At 35.1% G+C, this 20,445-nt stretch overlaps 1 protein-coding gene across 3 annotated transcripts in view; it reads left to right on the top strand.

The window, feature by feature from the left end:
• The window catches only part of SNTB2 (syntrophin beta 2), an 89,191-nt gene that overhangs the window by 50,450 nt on the left and 18,296 nt on the right, over positions 1 to 20,445 (top strand). For all 3 annotated transcript variants that reach the window (XR_012075741.1, XM_006203741.4, XM_072967624.1), the window contains exons 3-4: positions 3,321 to 3,531; positions 9,840 to 9,982. Coding sequence is in view for 2 of the 3 variants with exons in the window: in XM_006203741.4 (XP_006203803.2) it covers positions 3,321 to 3,531; positions 9,840 to 9,982 (354 nt within the window). In the remaining variant the exon portion in view is untranslated. The remainder of the gene's footprint in view (positions 1 to 3,320; positions 3,532 to 9,839; positions 9,983 to 20,445) is intronic.

The following is a 20,445-nucleotide window of genomic DNA, read 5'->3' on the forward strand; positions in this document are numbered from 1 at the left end:
CAGTGAAACTGTTATTCTGAGTAATACTGTAATGGTAGATATGTCATTATACCTTCATCAAAATCCATAGAAGGTACAACACAGAGTGAACCAAGACTTTAGTTAATAATGTATCAATATTGGCTCATCAGTTGCAACAGTTGTACCACACTAATGCACTATGCTAGTAGGGGATGAGGGGCAGCCAGGAGTTTGGGAGCTCTCTGTTCTTTTTGCTCTTTTTTTTTTTTTTCTGTAAACTTGATACTGCTCAAAAAAAGTTTATTATTATTTTTTAATCCCCTTCAATTGTTTTTAGTGGGATTTTGGGAAGGAATAGAATAGATGTATGTGCTCAACTGCCATCTTATATGGAAAGTTCTAGAAAACCTTTTTATTTTTAAGATTAGTGTAAATAGTAAAATATAAAATAACCTGCTTTGAGTTTGTACATATATATTATCTAATAATCTAGCAGTGCATTTTATAGATAGTTGTCATTAAGTAAATTTAATCCAAAGTAAGTTTAGCTACTTTAATAATTATTTGAGCAGTTTCTCTGAGGAATACAGTTATTAACTCATCAAAAGGATTATAACAGAGATGACTATATTTTTGTGCAATATTTTATTGTTATTTAGTGTAGTGTACTGTTTTAAATCTTCCCATAACAAATACGTAACTATTTTTCTTCTAGATAATATAATCACTTTTTAGCCAACAAATCTTTAAGGACTATGACAGCAACAATTGATACAGTGAAAAATAACATTAAAAGGAATAAGTATTATAACAGAGAACTAAAGAAAGGTCAATATGACTCTTAAACTGTCAGAGATCTCTTTTCTTCCTCTCTCTACTTGTGCTAGGCCTTTAGGATGGAGGAGTTCCTCCTGCCTAGGAATCTGTGTCCCACTGGTGAGCTCTGTGTAGTCTCATCTTTCTTGGGTCCAATTAAATCTTCCCAGGCCATTTCTTTCTCTATTGTAATCCATCTTACATCCCACCATAAGATTATTTTTAAATTTATTTATTTCTAAATTTTTAGTTGTGGTAAAATACATGTAACATAAAATTTACCATCTTAATCATTTTTTAGTGGTGTTAAGTATGTTCATATCATTGTAATACCAATCTTAAGAACTTTTTCATTTTGCAAAACTAATACTATACTCATTAAATAACTCCCCATTTCTCCATCCTCCCAACCCCTGGCAACTACCATTCTACTTTTTGTTTCTATGAGTTTAACTACTCTAGATACCTCATGTAAATGGACTCATAAAATATTATCTCTTTTGTGACATTTAGAATAACATCCTCAAGATTCATCCATGTTGTAGCTTGTGTCAGAGTTTACCTCCTTTTTAAAGCTGACGAGAGTACATTGTGTATATATATACCACATTTTGTTTATCCATTCTCTCGATGGACATCTGGGTTATTTCCACCTTTTGGCTGTTGTGAGTGATGCTGCTATGAACATGGATGTACAGATAACTCAAAAAATTTTTGATCATATTGAGTCCTCAGTGATTCCGTGTTGCTTACTGATTAATATCCAGATTTAATCTGCTATTCAAAACCCCCAAAATTTTGGTACCAAGCTACTTCTCACTATATTAAGCTGTAGGATACAAAATCAAATAAATTCATCAGAACTGTAACTAAAACAAAAGCCAAATCACGTGTGACTTGCTATCTAAAGTTACTCCTCTGAATAATATGAACTTTGAGTCTGGGCTTTGTTAAGGGTTTTGGCTATTCATTGATCTTATTTTATGTTTTGGCTACTTTCTAGAACTTTTGGCTTACTTCGCTATTGCCCTAGAACTGTAAAGGTAACTCCAGTGGGAGGGCAGGTGAGTGGATAAGTAGACAGGTACCAGGTAGATGTGTTTATAAACTGTCTTATAACATGACCCCAGCTTGCTAAGAGTGCCCCAGAGGTATAGAGGTATCCATTGCAGTCCTCCTCTGCCATCTCCACCTTGGGAGTACCTTTTTTAGCCAAGAACTTCATAGTAGTCATGTATGTGGTTTACAGAAGTGGTTTTTGTGACCTGTAATTGTGTATTAGTTAATTGTGAATTTTCTGCCTTCCCCATTAGATGATAGGCCTAGTTAGAGTAGAGACTAATTTTTTCTATCTTATCTTTTTCACCACTGTGTCTCTAACATAGCGTCAAGCATAGTATATGGCATGAGGTAGATTCTCAAATGTTTGAGAAAAGAAAGGACTGACCAGAGTTGAGACTGAATATTTGCCATATTAAATATGGCAAATTAAAATATTTGGAATTGTAAAAAGTTTAGAAATATGACAAAAGAGAGGGATGAAAGCTTCAAGGCAGAAAGCTAGGGTACATGTAAACTGCTTGTCTTTCCCAGGTAGTGTGGGATCTGGTAACAGTGCTTCAAGGAAGCAAAAACTGTCTTCAGAAAGATAAAAGAATAAAAAGATCTCTCCTTGGTCAGTGGCAGTTTGTCAATTTCTAGTCTATCATGGAAAACACTCCTAAGAGCTTTTTATTTTTCCATTTTGAAAGATATATATGTTCACAGCAGTATATATATTTTAGTCATTGATTTATTGACTTTTAAAATTCATCTTGGCAAAAACTTTGACCAGAACATAAAGCAGTACCCAGTAAATTGCTTTATAAGGAATTTGTTCTGTTCAATTATCTAAAAAAATTAGATAATTCCTAAAGGTTACTTTTGAAATACAGATTGTTCTCAGTTGAGCATTAACAGATAATAGTCATAGAGCTGAAGATCTCTTAACTACTTTTTCTGTGACTCAGTGGATAATTTAATCATATAGTGTTACCCAGACCCTAAAAAAAATTCCAAATTTTCAGTCATATTCTTCAGTTTTCTTTATTTCACACAATGGAAATTCAGTTCACTATTTGGCAGAAGGTTTTTTTTTGCCTAGCAATACCATATACCAGAATTTTCTAAGTACTTAAAAAAAATTAGTTCCTTGTTTACAATGTACCTATGAAATTCAACAAACATGCTTTCCATTTCTTGGACATGGAAATTGAGACAAAGTGAAGTGTTCTACTATAGACACAATACTATAGATACAATAGGTTCCCTCTTCTTAAGTCATTACATTAACACTGAAACAACAGACCTAGCAGTTAGTCTTTCTGGTGATCACCTTTCCATATATGGATTTCTCTGGAATTGGAGCGTAAGGAATTAAGAGAAAGTATTTATATTCTAGAATGTAAAATTAAAGTAGATTTTCAGTTATGTATGTTTAACCCTGGCAGGTTTGATGACTTCTGATCTAGCTTACTTTTTTTTTTTTTTCTTTTTCCACGCAGATTGATAGAGCTACATTCTCCTGATAGCAGGAACACGTTGATCCTACGCTGCAAGGATACAGCCACAGCACACTCCTGGTTCGTAGCTATCCACACCAACATAATGGCTCTCCTCCCACAGGTGTTGGCTGAACTCAATGCCATGCTTGGTGCAACCAGTACAGCGGGAGGCAGCAAGGAGGTCAAGCACATTGCCTGGCTGGCAGAACAGGTAGGCTGGGAGGCAGAGCAGGGTCTCACTGAGTCACCATTCAGACCCAGGATAGTTCCCCCACTTCATATATCTCTAATATTTATCGTGCAGTCAGGTCCTAGATGTCCAGCTTGCAGCTCTTTTGTTAGTCAGTCTTCGGTTTCTTCTCCCTGCCATTTAGCTATTTGTTGCTAATTATCACCTCTACCAGAAGAATTGACTGTCATGATAACCATCATCATGATGTAACTAGGAAGAGGTTCTTATTAACATCTCTGTCCTTCACGACTGAAGATAATTTTCATGATTTTAGAATAGGATCAGAAAACTTCTTCTGAAAAGACCAGATAGTGCCACGACTACTTGACTCTGCCATTATAGCAAGAACACAATCATAGACAATTTGAGTGTGAATAGGTATGTCTGTGTTTCAATAAACCTTTATTTACAGAAACAGGTAGGGGGCTACATTTGGCCCTGAGGTCATCGTTTCCCAGTCCCTGTTCTAGTCTGTCGACAGAGTTTCAGGGGCAACAGGCTTATTACTCCCTTGGTCTCGGAAAAGTGTAAAATATACACAATATTTTATACGCCATTAAACACACGTATAGTTTTTTTGTTTGTTATGTTTTGTTTAATATTTTATTTTATTTGGGGGGAGAGGTAATTAGGTTTGTTTGTTTGTTTGTTTATTTAATGGAGGTACTGGGGATTGAACCCAGGACCTTGTGCATGCTAAGCACACACTCTACCACTGAGCTTTACCCTCCCCCTGAACACATGTATAGTTGTCCTCTACAACTGAAAAATGGAAAGAAGAGAAACAAGAAAACCTAAGTGGATGTTGGGTGAAGGGAAAGGAAGAACATAATCCAAGTTATCTTAGATCCCAAGTTTGACAAAAGAAAGACTAAAAGTTCTACATGATATTAGAGTACACCCTTTTTCTTTCGGTCCTTCACTATCAGCTGGGCCAGAGGTAGCTGAGAAGAGAAGACTGGACTAAGGATTCAGAGATGAGTGTTCAAGGGCTAGCTCTATTTTTCACTGGTTTTAGATCTTTTAAAAAGTTCCTTCATCTCATTGAATCCTAGTTCCTTCATCTCATTGAATCCTAGTTCCTTCATGTGTACAAGGGGGCAGGGATTACATAGTATCAGCCCAGTGAGGTTTTGGTCTTTTGTTTGTGTTTTTGTTTGTTTTGTTTAAGTAGTTTCCCAGGTCTGGCTCCCTAGCTCCACCTCAACAGAGTTACGATTTGGTAGATCTGTGATGGGGCATTTGGTAGCTCCTCAGGTGATTGGTGTTGTGGACCATTTTTGGACTCCACTAATCTTTTTTTCAGCTTTTGAGATTTTTATGAACATTTCAAATAATGATTATAATAAACTAGAACACAGAATTAGAACTGTGATGATTTCTTGGAAACACTAGAATAACTAAGCAGAAGAAACTAATGAAAATCATATATAAGTATTTATGACTTTGAAAGTTTTAGTAGTTTAGTATGCTTATCATTGTTTCCATATTTTTATATGCTGGTTGAAAAACTCAGTTGAGTGGTAATTGTTCTGTGCTTTCAGCAATGTTAGAAACTTTCATGATTTTAAAAAGATAATATGATTCACATGGTTCAAAGGTCAGAATAAAAAGTTAGTAAGTGCAAAGTCTTACTCTCCTGGTCCCCTATCCAAAGTGAAAAGTCTTCTGGTCCCCCATCCACCTAATTCCTGTGCCCTTGCCCGCAGAGAGATAATCACTTTCATTCCTTTCTAGTGAATCTTTTGAGAGTTTCTTTGTGCAAATAAAAGCAAATATAAACATATGTTCTTCTTTTTCTCTTTTGTAAAAGAAGAGCATATTATGCACACTGCTTTATACTTTTCTCCTTTTTCTTTCGTTAGACAATGTATCCTGGAGATCTTTTCATATCAATGCACAAAGAGTATTCTTTTTTTTAAGAGAGAATAATTTTTCATTCATGCAAATGTTGAAAATGACTAAGTTTCAAGATCATGTTGATCTGAAAAATTTTTTCAGCTACAGTGCTTTGTTTTTTACAACTGTACAGTTTTCCATTGTGTGGCTATAGTTAAATAAGCACTCCCCCAGTTTTGTTGTCCTAATCTTTTGCCATTACCAAGAATGCTACAGTGAATAACCTTGTAGTTTGTCCTTTCACACATGTGCTATCCAAACTCTTTGGTTCCCAATTTCAGATAGATCAGATAACAAGGAAACACATTATCTGAATGTATTTGGTTCTTAAGTTTTTGATAGTGAGCTTGGATTGTTAGAGTTCATAGAACAGGGGATATTTCTATACTTATAGGATAAATCCCAGAAGTGTTGGGTCAAAGGGTCTATTAGTTATCTATCGCTTTAAAACAAATTACCCCAAGATTTAGTGGCTTTTAAATAACATTTACCTCCCACAGTTTCTAAGGATCAGGAATCTGGCAGCAGTTTAGCTGGATAATTCTGGCCCAGGATCCTTCATGAAGTTGCAGTCAAGCTGTCAGCCAGGATGGCAGTCATTTGAGGGCTTGACTGGATTGGCAGGTTTACTTACAACATGATTTGGACACGAAGCTATTAGCGGAAGTCCTCAGTTCCTTGCTATGCAGGCCTTTCCGCAGGGCTGCCTGAGTATCCTTGAGACATTGTTGCGAGTTTTCCCCAGAGCAAGTGATCTGAGAGAGAGAACAAGATGGAAGCCACAGTACCTTTTATGACCAAGTCTCTTTTGCTCTATTCTTTTCATTAGAGGTGAGTTACTAAGTCCAGTCTATACCCCAGGGCTCCACTTCTTCAAGGGAAGAATAGTAAAGAATTTGTGGACATATATTTTGTGGACATGTTTTTAAACTACCACAAATGGTTTATGCATTTGTCATTTTGATAAATATTGCCAAGTTGTCTTCCATTAGGTTGAACTAATTTACATTCCCACCAGCAATGAATGAGAGTTGCTAGACTTTTAAAGTAAACTTAATTTGGTTTATGCTACAAACAGACAAGTAGAAAGGAGAAAAATAAAGCCACCAATTCATCACAGTCTGCCCTTTATGGACCATATTTAGTGTATTTCCTCCACTCAGTTGTGAGCTCTTGGAAGACAGGAACACATTTTTTCCAAATCTTTCACCGCCAGAGAACTTAGCTTAATGCTTTGTATATAGTAGATGTTCAGTAATTTTTTTCCTTTGTCTACATATATACATGCAAAAAGCAAGCAAACAAGTCATTAGTGATAAAATATTGTCAAGAACACAAGCTGAGGGTTGGGAAATAATACCAAGTAGAAAAGTTTCAACTTCTTTAAAAATAATAATCACAAAACTAATCCAAAGTGCTATTTCTAAAATACTCATGATTTTTACTTTTTTTAAGTAGTTGTTTGGGTTACCCAAATCAAATATCACTCAGAATAAGATATTTAAGCAAGACTGAATACCATTTCTCAGAGGTATTATAATAAGCTTATGTATCTGATAAAGGTTCTACTGGGTAAATGCCAAAGCCTTTTCTAACTATAAGATTGTTTAATTGTATGAGTATGAAAATGGTCAAGATAATTTTAGATCATATAATCTGTTTAAAATACGTAAGCATTTATTTTAGCAATAGATGTATTTTCTGAAAAGCTTGCACATAAATGAAACTTTCAGTTGTACTTAGAAAAGGTAGTCATTTGGGGCAGATAAATTAAGGAGAGGTCATTTATTTAACCTTAAATGATCTCTCCTGGATTTATCTTTTTTTTTTATTATTTAACATTGTCATGAATTGAGTTTGCTTAAAATAGGGAAAACCTATGCTGCAGATATTTGGTAATCAATAGGTAATCTGTTCTGTGCAAGAGACTTCTGTCTCTTTATTGATATTGATTTTAATGTGACTGATAGTTTACCTTTTAGTTGGTTATATTCTGAAAAGGGAATTTTCTTGAAGTCCACCAAATGGAGGGACATACATTATCTACAAAATAAGTATTTTTAAGCATTTAAGTATTGATTGGAAAAGCCAAGGCAGCCAAAGAAAGCTTTGTTTCCACAGTTCCTACTTTGTCCCTGATTATTCTTAAAATGTGTAAAGATTCAAATTAGGAACATATACACTAGATCAGGGTTAGTGGAATGGTTTATTTTTTTGCTCCATGTTTTTTGTATCTTCTGATGTACAGAAGTACATCATCTGTCAAAAACGTAGATTTATAGGATTAAGGATTTAGGGAATGAATAATAACTGACTAATTTTTTATCTTTAGTGCTATTCAACTCTATCCATTAGAAAATAAAAAAATTTGGAGAAGGCTGTTCTTTGGCCAGGTGCATGCATGTGTGGATGTTGAAACACAAGCAAACCAGAACCCTAACATTAGTGTTTCTTTTTCCTCTGACCAAAAATTGAATAGTAGAGCCCCAAGGCTGTTTATACTGATACCACAACCAAAAACACATACTATATATAGTAGGCAGCATTTTGACTCCAGTGAAAGCAAACAGTATCCTTATAAGTGAAGGCAAATAGGCAAACAGAATGACTTAAACTGAGATTTCATTTTTCTCCAGTGGTAAGTAGAAGAGGGAAAAGATACTCTCCAAAAACTAAGGACTCAAAAGAGCTAAACACTTTTTAAAAATTGTTAATTGAACAAAAAGTTTTCCATCTTGAAATTAGACATTGCTTCTATTGGCATTAGCAGTTTTCCTTTAGCACCTGGTATCTTCTTTGAGAAGAAATATATTTAATTTAGGCTTTCCAAATGTATATGTTCTGATCTAGCCTTCAGAATCTCTCTCTTATAACTTAGCAAAAATACTAATTTAAGAAAATCAGATCATCATTTTATCCCTTCGGGAAGATAGATTTTTATGTTATTTACATATTGAAATACTATCTATAACAATCACACAGACAAAAACTTAGTAGTGCACATAAATGAGAAATCCCTTCAGGATATCTACAACCCAAAAATGTGAGAATCTGAGAGAATCTTGTTAGAGCTGATACTCTTCCTCCAGATATTACAGTTAACCCCAAGACCAATATAGAGTCTTAGAAATCTTGGGTTTACCAATAAGGAAAATATAATTATTTCTACCATACTTGGCTTAAATTCTCAGTCAGGTCATATATTTTGTGCTTTCAGTACATGGTCAAACATGGATAACTTCGCTGACTGGAATTAATTTCCCACTCTTGCAATCAGCTTGTGTCTCTAGCTAGGAGAAAAAGTCCTGGTGGTAGATGGTACAGTGCAGAACTGAACTACTCAGGCTACTTTTCAGATTATAGACGTTTTGTTAAGGTCCCCTGACACATCCGTATTACCTTCAGAAGTTATTAAGGAAGAGAAAATAAAAAGTGGTTCTGAAGACAACTAAGAGACAAATGATTCATCAGTTTGAATTGGCCTTGAAGGTGTGAGTGATAGTAAGCTGAAAGTTTAGTGTTAAAATAATCTTGTTGTTAAGCATTCCCCAAAGGTCTCAACTTAGGAAAGCAAACATTTGATGATAACCAGGGCTTTTCTTGAACACAGCCTTTTGCTTTTTGGCCTTGGATCCTTGACAGTATGTTTAAATGGTAGTTGTTTGCCTATTTTTTAAAACCCTCACAGAGATAACTTGAGCTTTATGCAGTTAAATGCAATGGTAAATTTGAAACTGAAACATAAACTTCCTGAAATGTAATGGGGAACTCTTTGACAATAGTTTATATCAGTGTTTTCCAAAATACAATGTAGTAGGTCGTATCAGCATTTTAAAAAGATAGAATAGAAATTACCAAAGTATGTTGCACAAAGTATAGGGAATTTTTTAATTCAATATTTACATGTGTGTTTTGAGTTGCAATGTAAAAATGTATTTCCTATTGTAGGTCTTGATCAAAAATATTTGAAAGACACTGGTGTTTAGATTATAGACTTATTTAGTAAGAGTTTCTATCCTGTATTTAGAAGATGTTACTCCCGCATTGGATATATTAAAACTATTGTCATTTTGAACAGATTACCGCATATTTAATTATAATTGATGATAATTAGTTATTGTGGAATAGGGAAGAAACTGTCACATCGTTAGAAAACGTCTGTAACTCATTCAGGGAGAGCTTTTTCAAACTACGTAATCTACCGCACTCCTCCCAGTGAAGAATCCCTGCCAATGGGAAGGAACTTGATGGGATGTCTTCCTTTTCTCATGTCTGTTAGATGGGAAAACAAAATGGAGACCCGCTATGTTAGGCCATCACTGAAGGGACTTTTACAGGTGTATATCACTATAGTTAGCTCTGCTCTCTGGATTTCACCATTGTAACAGGCAAAACTAGATGGTGGAAGACAACAATGGAGACCTGTCCTCATGGCTGTGACTGAGAAGGATTTGCTGCTTTATGACTGTATGCCATGGACAAGGGATGCCTGGGCGTCACCATGTCACAGCTACCCTCTTGTTGCCACAAGGTAAGAAAGACAAAAAAATAAAATACCTATCCTGCTCTAAGTCTACTAAAAGAATTTTAAAATGAATTTTGTTATCCATTAGGTTCCTAAAATAGCATTTAAATAGTTGATGTAGTTAATTTAGACAAAAACTTCTCTTTCACAACCTTACTGTTTTGCAGCTCCTAGCTCAGTATAAATGGTTTCTGTCACTAGTATTTTTGTGTGTATTTTTTAAGTTGCTGAAGCAGTTTCCTAACTGTTCCTTTCAGGACTTGCTTAGTCATGAAGATAAGTAAATAGTGGGGTTTTTTCCTTTACTTTATTGACTGTGACTAGAAAACCACTGAAATTGTGGCAGCCTTTTTACTGAGTGATGAAATCATTTAAACCAGAATGTGGTATGTGAATTAAACCACGCAAGTCAGCCAAAATATTCTTCAACTTTTCTTTCTAGTATAAGAGTACATAATTTTGATTCCATCAAATAAACATTAATTTGACCTGAAGCAACAGGATGTTTTTAGCATGCCAGATGTGGGGAGTTGGAAGGGAAAAGAATAGAGAAATATAGATTTGGGGGCCAAGATGTCTTAAGAACAATTAGAAACTAGTTATTTAGTGTGAAACTAGAAAATATATTCACATTCAGTGTTACTTGTGATTAAAAAAGAATCAGATTTTGATATAACTCAAAAATTTCTCATTAAAAAGGAACCCCACAGAAAAGTATTTGATAATCAAAAATGCTAAATGATGGAATCATCTGGTATGTCCCACAGGGACCAGTGTGGAGGTTCCTGCTTTGAGCAGACAAAGATTCATGTGAGGAACAGTGTTCTTTATATTACAGGGAGACTTTCACATTATATAGGATTTCCTCCAATTTGCCAAGTTCCCTTACATATATCATTCTTTTTATAAAAGTATAATTTTCACATAGCTTTTTAGGAGTTTCTCTGTAATTTAGAGCTGGAGCACTTAAAGCACACAATAGTTTATTGAGCTTCAGAGTTAGGGAGGTGTGCCCTGATTAATTCCTTCAGGACATAAGGGTCCTGCAGAAGGACTGAATTTAACCATCAGTTTCTCTGTTTTTGTTTTTGTTTTTAATCCTCACTAAATTATAACCTCCTTGAGGTCAAGAACTATGACTTGGTCATCTCAGCATTTCCCATAATGCTTTGCATACAGTAGGCCTTCAATAAATCTTAGTTGAGGTAAATTCTATTACTTAAATTACAGTTTCTCTGTCATGGTTACATTCAGAACATGACAGGAATCCTGTGAAAATGTGTACACATCTCATAGATAAAATTAGAGCAATTAAATTTGTATTTTCCAAAGATTTAGAGCTTATGAATATGACTATAGAGATCACATAAGTTTAAATTTTACAGAAGACGCTTATGCTCCAATTATGATTATGGAATGCAAGGAGGGTAGCTTTATCCTTAGATATTTCCTTAACTGTGTGTCACTGGAGAGAGAGTGCAGAAGCCTGTGACATCCCCTAGATGAGCCTTTGTTCAATACTAGAAATTACAATCCCAGAAACAGATAATTTCTGGCCTTTGACTAGACTGGGTCTAGACCATCAAGGTACTTTGGTACTAAAGAAGGAAACAGGATGGTTGTGTGGGTACAATCAGTGTGGTATTAATTTGCAACTAAGGAAAAGATGTAAATAAGATTTAAGAGCTAATACTATAAAACTCTTAGGAAAAAATACAGAAGTAGATCTTCATGACCTTGGCTTAGGCAGAGCCTTCCTAGATATAACACCAAAAGTACAAGCAACAGAGAAAAAATAAATAGTTTGGACTTCATCAAAATTAAAAACTTCTGTGCTTCAAGTGTCACCATTAAGAAAGTGAAAAGACAGCCCACAGAAGGGGAGAAAATATTTCAAATCATATATTTAATCTGGTACTTGTATCTAGAAAATATAAAGAACTCTTACAACTCAGTAGTAGAAAGATAAATTACTTTCCCCCCCCAAAAAAATGAGAAAAGGATCTGTATAGACATTTGTTCAAAGAAGATACACAGTGGCCAATAAGCACATGAAAAGATGCTCAGCAGTAATTAGCTCAGGGGATGTACAAATCAAAAGCACAGTGAGCTACCACTTCTCACCCACCAGGACAGCTATAATTAAAAAGATATAGTATACAAGTATACACTAGGATGTGGGAGAGAATAGAAATCTCATATGCTACTGGTAGGAATGTCAATGTGGAAAACAGTCTGAAAGTTCTTCAAAAGGATAAACATAATCACCCTATGACCCAGCAATGCTACTCCTAGGTTGTATATCCAAGAGGAATGAAAACTTAGGTCCACACAGAAACTTATCTGTGAAAGTTCATAACAGCATCATTTATGACACCCAAATAGTGGAACCCAAGTGTTCATCCACTGATGAACAGATAAACAAAATGTGGCATATCCATACAATGGAATATTATTCAGCAATAAAAAAGTTCTAATATATGCTGAAATATGACTGAACCTTGGAAACATTATGCTGAGTGAAAGGAGCCAGATGCAAAAGACCACATATTGTACGATGCCATTTACAGAAAATCCAGAATAGACAAATCTATAGAAACAGGTTAGTCATTGCAGGGGTTGAGGGGGTGGCAGTTGAGAGAAATAGGGGGTATGTATAGGAATTCTCTGGGGGATAATGAAAATGTGCTAAAATTGTGCTGATGGTTGCACAACTGATTATTCTAAAATTCATTGAGCTTTTAAGTGGGTCAAGTATATGGTATGTGAATTATATCTCAGTAAATCTGTTATAATGAAAACAAATCCCCAAAACCAACCAAGGCTTAATAGAAGGAGCTAAGACCAATCCTTAAACAATTTTAGTCCCTAATCTGCCACTTTTAGTAGATAATTAGGAGCATGTTACTTAACCTTCCTGTGCCACAGGTTTTTCATTTGTTACTAATGAGATAGGGTAGGTGTATTAAATGAATTAATACTTGTAAAATGTCTACAGTGGTACCTGTCACATTGTAGGTGCTCAAGTAATTGTTAGTTGCTCTAATTGTAATAACTATTATTTATTATTAAGTGAAAATATGTCAAAGAAGAATTTGTGTAAAAAGTATAATTGGTTTAATTTTGCTATTGTTAAAAGAAGTGCTTAACTCTACCCCATAGTTTTTATGAGTAGCAAAAGTTTCATATTAAATATGAGGAATTCAAATAAATATTTCGATCACCCTAGACATGCAAGTTGAACTTGGCCGTTAATTAAATGGGTGGGGCCTGTAGCTTTCTGAACATGTTGTTTCCTAATAAGTTTAATTAATGCAACAGCAGGAATTCTTTACTCCTTGCTCAGGAATTACTGGTGGATTAGAAGCAAAGATGATAGAGGAGAGGTTTAGTTTTTCACGTGGCCATGTTGGCCAGTGGGAATCAGTTGAAGTCACTGCTTGATAGAGTTAAGCGGAGCTTAATCGTCCTCTGCCTTCCAGAGGGCACAGACAATGGCGACTGCAAGAGACCAGAGGAAGAACCAGACTAGGAGGTGTCCTGCAAGAGAGAGGCAAAGCCAGAAAGTGGTGTGTTTATGTCTTTTTAGTTTTCTGTGAAGAATGAGAAAGGGCTGAATGTTCACTTTCACTAATTCTAACACTTTGGAATATGTTCTTATGAGTGGATGAGACATAAACATGCAAAGACAACATAAACACACAGGAAAAGATTAAGGACCTTGATTATACACAGCAAAAGTAGATAGATAGTCCCTGATAAATTAAGAATTAATTGTAGTGCAGAAATCAAAGATCATTGTTAGGGTGATACAAATTTACATGAGTTACCATTTATATTGGCTTGTACATTTAGATTCTTGGAAACCAAAGCTCTGGGTGTGTCTGTGTGTGTTTGTGTTTATTTAATAGCTGATATTTCAGGCTGGTTGAGGAATTAAGTAAAATATGAAAGTGGTAAGTAAAGAGGATTTTTATTTAATTTTATTTTTACTTTACATATTTCTTGAGGTTAAAGCCAGATATACAGGTAGAAAAATAGATATAGGTGCTGTGGATTTTGCAGAATGTGCATTTTGTAGTTTTTTTCCTATCAGTTAGAAAAAGATCCAAAGAAAGTGTGGCTACTTTACAATATGGAAAATTGAGTGATGTTGTGCTTATGGGACTTAAGGGGCAAAAGCTGCTAAAACGCCTTTGCATGAGCTCATCTGGCCTCCTCACTAAAGGGGGCCTTTAGGCAATGTGTTTTAACCAGCTGCTGTGCAGCGAGAGTTCAGCAGCTGGTTTGAATTAGATTCGCTCTGCCAAATATTTCATGATCAAATCTGTAGGAAAAATTCTTCTAGACTTTATATTTTTTAATGTCTGACTTGGGATTAGCAGTCAAACTGAATATGGTAGAGTACACCCTGTCACTTTCCTTACACTCTGTCTTATTTGGATCATATGTGGAGTAGTTTTGGAACTTTCTTAACTCTTGCTGAGATAGCTAATGTGTAATTGGCATGTTGGTTCTCTGGGAATCAGCTCAGGGAGGCAGTTCTCAAACTATACTTCCATGGACCTCTAGGGATCCCCTCTTCAGGGTCTGTAAGTTCAAATTATTTTCGTAGTAAAATGCTAAGATGTTTGCTTTTTTTCACTGTTGACATTTGCACTAAGGATTGGTAAAGTTGCTGGTACCTTAGCATGAATCAGGGCAATTGGCACCAAACTATATGAACTTGCCAGGAGAAAAAATGTCAGTTTAACCTCAAAATGTCTTTGTTGAAGCAGTAAAATTTGCTAGCTTTATTGACTCTTGACCCTTGAATATTCCTCTTGTTAATAATCTGTGAGATGAAGTGGGAAGTGCTCACAGAGTGCTTCTGCTGCATCCTGAGATGTGATGATTGTTTCAGAGAAAAGTATGTGTGGTTGAGTTGCAAGCTGAACTAGCTGCTTTTTTCATGGAACAGTTTTTTACTTGAAAAAACAACTGACTGACGAACTATGGGTAGTCACACTTTAGTATTTGTCAGGCATTTTTTCTAAAATGACCAAAATGAATTTATCATTTGAGGAAAACACTGATAGTATCTGTTGCCAATTATAAATTGCTAGCTTTCACCAAAAGCTAGAATTGTGGAAAACTTGTACCTGTCAACTGTGAGTTTGACAGCTTTTCAGTACTCTTCCAATTTTATCCTTCTTCCTGAAACTCTTCCACTTTGCCTTCTGAAAGTCACTCAGTCATTAGTAAAATTTTTTGTATCTTCAATTTTTCTGTGACGATTCTCGCCATCTTCCTCCTCTAAATGTGGCTCTCCCTTAGGGACACTGCTTCCCCTTCTGTTTTTTCAAGAGATCTTGTCTCCCACATCCCACTTATTATTGGGCTTGGAAACAGAGTAGGTGTCTTTGCTCCTTGTTGCCCTGTTAGTCCGTTGTTCTTCACTCCTGTCTAAAATCTCCAGCTACTTTGAAGTTGATACCTTCAAACTCTTCAAAAGACTATACTTGAATATTTTCCCTGTTGACATGATCTCAAGACCACCAGATCACTCTGCCTTCCCCTTAGAGATGTTAGCACCTGGATCAAGTTTCTTCTTTCTGTTTCTGTCTCCCTCCCCCTTTTCCTTCAGTCCAGTTTTCCTTCTCTCCTTCCCTCTTCCTCCCTTTGCCCTTCCTCCTTTACATAATCCTAAAATTTTTTTTCCAGGTAGTTTTATACATTTTTCCCCCTCCTGTTAACCTTTTTTAAATTGAGGTATAGTTGATTTACATTGTTGTGTTAGTTTCTGGTATACAGCATAGTCATTCAGTTATACATACATATTCTTTTTTCATTATAGGTTATTACAAGATTTTGTGTATAATTCCCTGTGCTATACTGTAGGACCTTGTTGTTTATCTATTTTATGTATAGTAGTTTGTATCTGCTAATCCCAAACTCCTAATTTATCCCTCCTCACCTCTTTCCCCTTTGGTAACTATAAGTTTGTTTTCTATGTCTGTGAGTCTGTTTCTGTTTTGTTAATAGGTTCATTTGTGTCATATTTTAGATTCTACATATAAGTGACATCATATGATATTTGTCTTTCTCTGTCTGACTTACTTCACTTAGTATGTTAATCTGTAGGTCCATCCATGTTGCTTCAAATGGCATAGTTTCATTCTTTTTTATGACCGAGTAATATTCCACTGTGTGTGTATGTGTGTGTGTACGTGTACACAACATCTTCTTTATCCAGTCATCTGTTGATGGACATTTAAGTTGCTTCCATGTTTTGGCTATTGTAAATAGTGCTGCTATGAACATTGGGGTGCGTGTATCTTTTCAATGTAAAGTTTTCTCTGGATATATGCCCAGGTGTGAGATATATACACATAATCCTAGAATTTTGATGATTTTAATGTCTACTTAGATGCTCCTTCTATTACCCTGAACTCTCAGTTCCTTGACTTCCTCCCCTGAAATGATATTGTCTTTCACACCATTTCCATCACCCATCACCACAATCTTGCTAACACTCTTATCATTACCAATAACTGGGCCCTCTCCATAATATTGAGTTGGTTCAATAATATCCTCTCATTTTCTTCCCATTTGCTTGTTTTTATTTTAACAGCTTTATTGAGATATAATTCATTTACCATGAAGTTCATGAAGTTATGTATGCATTAGGACCACTGTCTAATTCCAGAAGATTTTCATCACCCCAAAAGGAAACCCCGTATCTATCAAAAACCATCCTACTGTTAGCCAGTGAAGGCCTCTTAAAGTGGACTTCTGAGCCCTTTTGACGGGACTTTTATATAAAAATATTTGAGAATTGCCATGTTATCTGTTATGATAAGACTATTCTCAATTTATCTTGTATATTTTCTGTTCTAGATCAGACATTTTCCAAGAAGCCTCAATTTCTTTTTTTTTTTGAAGGGGTAGGGGTTCAGTTTAGGCACTAACAACATTTGTTGCTATTGGGTTAGCTATTGTTTATATGCCTTTGTTGATGGACAGTGGTGGGAAGTGTGTATATGTTTGTGTATGTGTATATATATATTTTTAAACATAAAATACATAGTTCAGACAGATACACCATTTCAACTTTGACACCACAGTGTTTTTACTTAACCTCTTCTATCTTATATCTAGTTTTTCTTTTTCCCATACTCAGAATTCCAGATCTTAAGGATACCAGAGATCAAATTAGAATATTCCTTAAATTGTTCATTTGCTTTATCTCACATTACATGTCAGAATGGTACTACTGTTACTACTACTACAGCAGTATCACCAACAATATAATTACTGAAAGCAGTTGGAAAAAAAAATGTTTTCGGCTCCTTTTTTTGGTATTTTTTTTACCTGGTTTCTCCTGATTCTCTGTCAATTCTCCTCTGACTTCTGAAACCACATTTTCTCATTCCCCTTCGTTGATTCGTCCTTACCATCCTGACTTCAAAACATTTACTTATTCCAGGGCTTACATCTCTTCTTTATCAACCATCCTGCCCCTCTGATGATTGTATCTAGTACCATAGCTTCAAATATCTCCTATAAATCGACAACTTTCAAATTTATGTCTCCCAACAGAATCACAGACTTACATTCCAAATGCTTATTTAACACCTTATTTACATACTGATAATCATTAGGAAGCATGTTCTGTTGGTAAAAGTAACCAAAAGTAATAAAAATAGATGTTTATTTCTTTCTTACATATAAGAAATCTACCATCCTTAGCAAGAGGCTTCTACCCTTCAAGGTTGCTTCATGGCTCAAGAAGGCTATTGGAAGCTCCAGCCATCATATCCAAATTGTAGGCAGGGGAAAGAAGAAGAAAAGAACAGAAGAGGACATACTTGCTGCCTTGTTCTCCAGTTGTGTAGCTTTTCTAGTGATCCTACCCAATAGGAACTTCCAGTTCATTGAACATCTTTTCCTGCAAAGAAGTTTGGGAAATACTCTTTTATCTGTGCATGCTATCATTTAGGATAAAGGCAGCTTTTTATTTCTAAGGAAGAATGAGACGATGGATATTGAGTAGGCAGCTAGAGTTTTAAGAGTTCTTTGTATATTTTGGTTACAGTTCTTTTTCAGATACGTGTTTTTCATATATTTTCATCTACTTTGTGGCTTATCTTTTTATTCTCTTAACAATCTTTTTCAAAGAGCAAAAGTTTTTTGAAGTCCAACTTAATCATTTTCCCCTCATAGATCATGCTTTTGTTATCTTTTTAGATCACCTAGATTTTCTTTTAAGATATCTTCTTGAAGTTTTACACTTTTGCATTTTACATTCAGATCTAAGATCCATTTTGAGTTGGTTTTTGTGAAAAGTGTAAGGTCTTCCAAAACAGAAAGCACCAGACCCAGATGGGTTCACTTGTAAATTCTACTGAACATTTAAGGAAGAAATTCCCTACCATCTCTTTCAAAGAATAGATGAAGAAGGAATACTTCCTAACTCATTCTATGAGGCTATCATTATGCTATTACCAAAACCAGACAAAGACATTAATAAGAAAACTACAGCTATCTCATGAATGTAGATGCAAAAATCCTCAAAAATATTACCAAACCTAATCTAAAAAAATATAAAAATTATATATCATGACCAAGTGGCATTTATTTTAGGTATGCAGGGCTGGTTCAACATTTGAAAATAAATTCGTGTAATCCATCATGTCAGCAAGCTAAAGAAGAAAAATTACATCATATCAAGAGATACAGAAAAAGCATTTGACAAAATGCAACACCCATTCATGATAAAAAAAAAAAACTCTCAGTAAACTTAGAAAAAATGAGGACATTCTCAACTTGATAAAGACTACCAACAAAAAAATACATAGCTAACATACTTAATGGTGAGAAACACAAAGCTTTCCCACTAAGATCAGGTACAAGAAAAAGATGTCCTTCTCACCAATCCTTTTAGCATACTAGAAATCCTTGGTAATGCAATAAGGCAAGAAAAAGAAATAACAGGTATACAGATCGAAAAGAAAGACATAAAACTATCTTTGTTCACAGAATATATGATCATCTATGTAGAAAATCCAAAAGAACTGACAGAAAACTTGGAACTAACAAGCAATTATAGCAAGGTTGCAGGATACAAGGTCAATATACAAAAGTCAATTATTTTCCTATATAGTAACAATGTACAAGTGGAATTTGAAATTAAAAACACAGTGCCATTTGCTTTAGCACCCCACCACCACCAAATGAAATACTTAGATATAAATCTAACAAATTATGTTCAAGATCTGGGTTAGAAGAACTATAAAACTCTGGTGAACAAAATCAAAGAAGAACTAAATAAATGGAGAGATATTCCATGTTCATGGATAAGAAAACAAAATTGTGAAGCTGTCAGTTCTTCCCAAATTGATCTATAGATTCAATGCAATCCCAGTCAAAACTCTAGCAAGTTATTTTCTGGATATTGACAAAGTGATTGTAAAGTTTATATGGAGAGGCAAAAGGCCCAGAATATCCAACACAAAACTGAAGAACAAAGTTGGAAGACTGATAATGCCCAGCTTCAAGACTTACTGTTAAACTTCAGTAATCAAGACAGTGTAGTATTGGTGAGAGAACAGACAAATAGATCAGTGTAGCAGAACAGAGAGCCCAGAAATAGACCCCTGTAAATATAGTCAACTGATCTTTGACAAACGAGCAAAGATACGATAATGGAACAGGGATAGTCTTTTCAACAAACGTTGCTGAAACAACTAGACATCCACATGAAAAAAGATGAATCTAGGCACAAACCTTACACACTTCACAAAAATTAACTCAAAATGGATCATAGGTCTAAATGCAAAACTATAAAACTCCTAAAAGATAACAGGAGAAAACCTAGATGACCTAGGGTATTGCGATGGCTTTTTTAGTTATAACACCAAAGACGACATGATTTATGAAAGAAATAATTGATTAGCTGGACTTGAGCATTAAAACTAAAAATTTCTGTTCTGTGAAAGACAATGTCAAAAAAGTTGAAGACAAGCCACAGACTAGGAGAAAATACTTGGAAAAGACACAGCTGATACAGGGCTGTTATCCAAAATATGCAAAGAACTACTGAAACTCAACAGTAGGAAAACAAACAACTTAATTAAAAAATGGGCCAAGGACCTGAACAGATACCCCACCAAAGAAGATATGCAGATGGCAAATAAGAATATGAAAATATGGTCCACATCATAATGTTATCAGGGAAATGCAAATTAAAATGAGATAGCACTACATACTTATTAGAATAGACAATATCTGGAATGCTGACATCACCAAATGCTGGTGAGGATGTGGAACAACAGAAACTCTCATACATTACTGGTGGGAATGCAAAATGGTACAGCTACTTTGGACGACAGTTTTGTGGTTTCTTGCAAACATTTTCTTACCTCATTACCCAGCAATCCCACTCCTTGGTTTACCCAAAGGAGCTGAAAACTTATGTTCACACAAAA

Source organism: Vicugna pacos, chromosome 9 (assembly GCF_048564905.1).
Source record: "Vicugna pacos chromosome 9, VicPac4, whole genome shotgun sequence".
NCBI classification, from domain to species: domain Eukaryota; kingdom Metazoa; phylum Chordata; class Mammalia; order Artiodactyla; family Camelidae; genus Vicugna; species Vicugna pacos.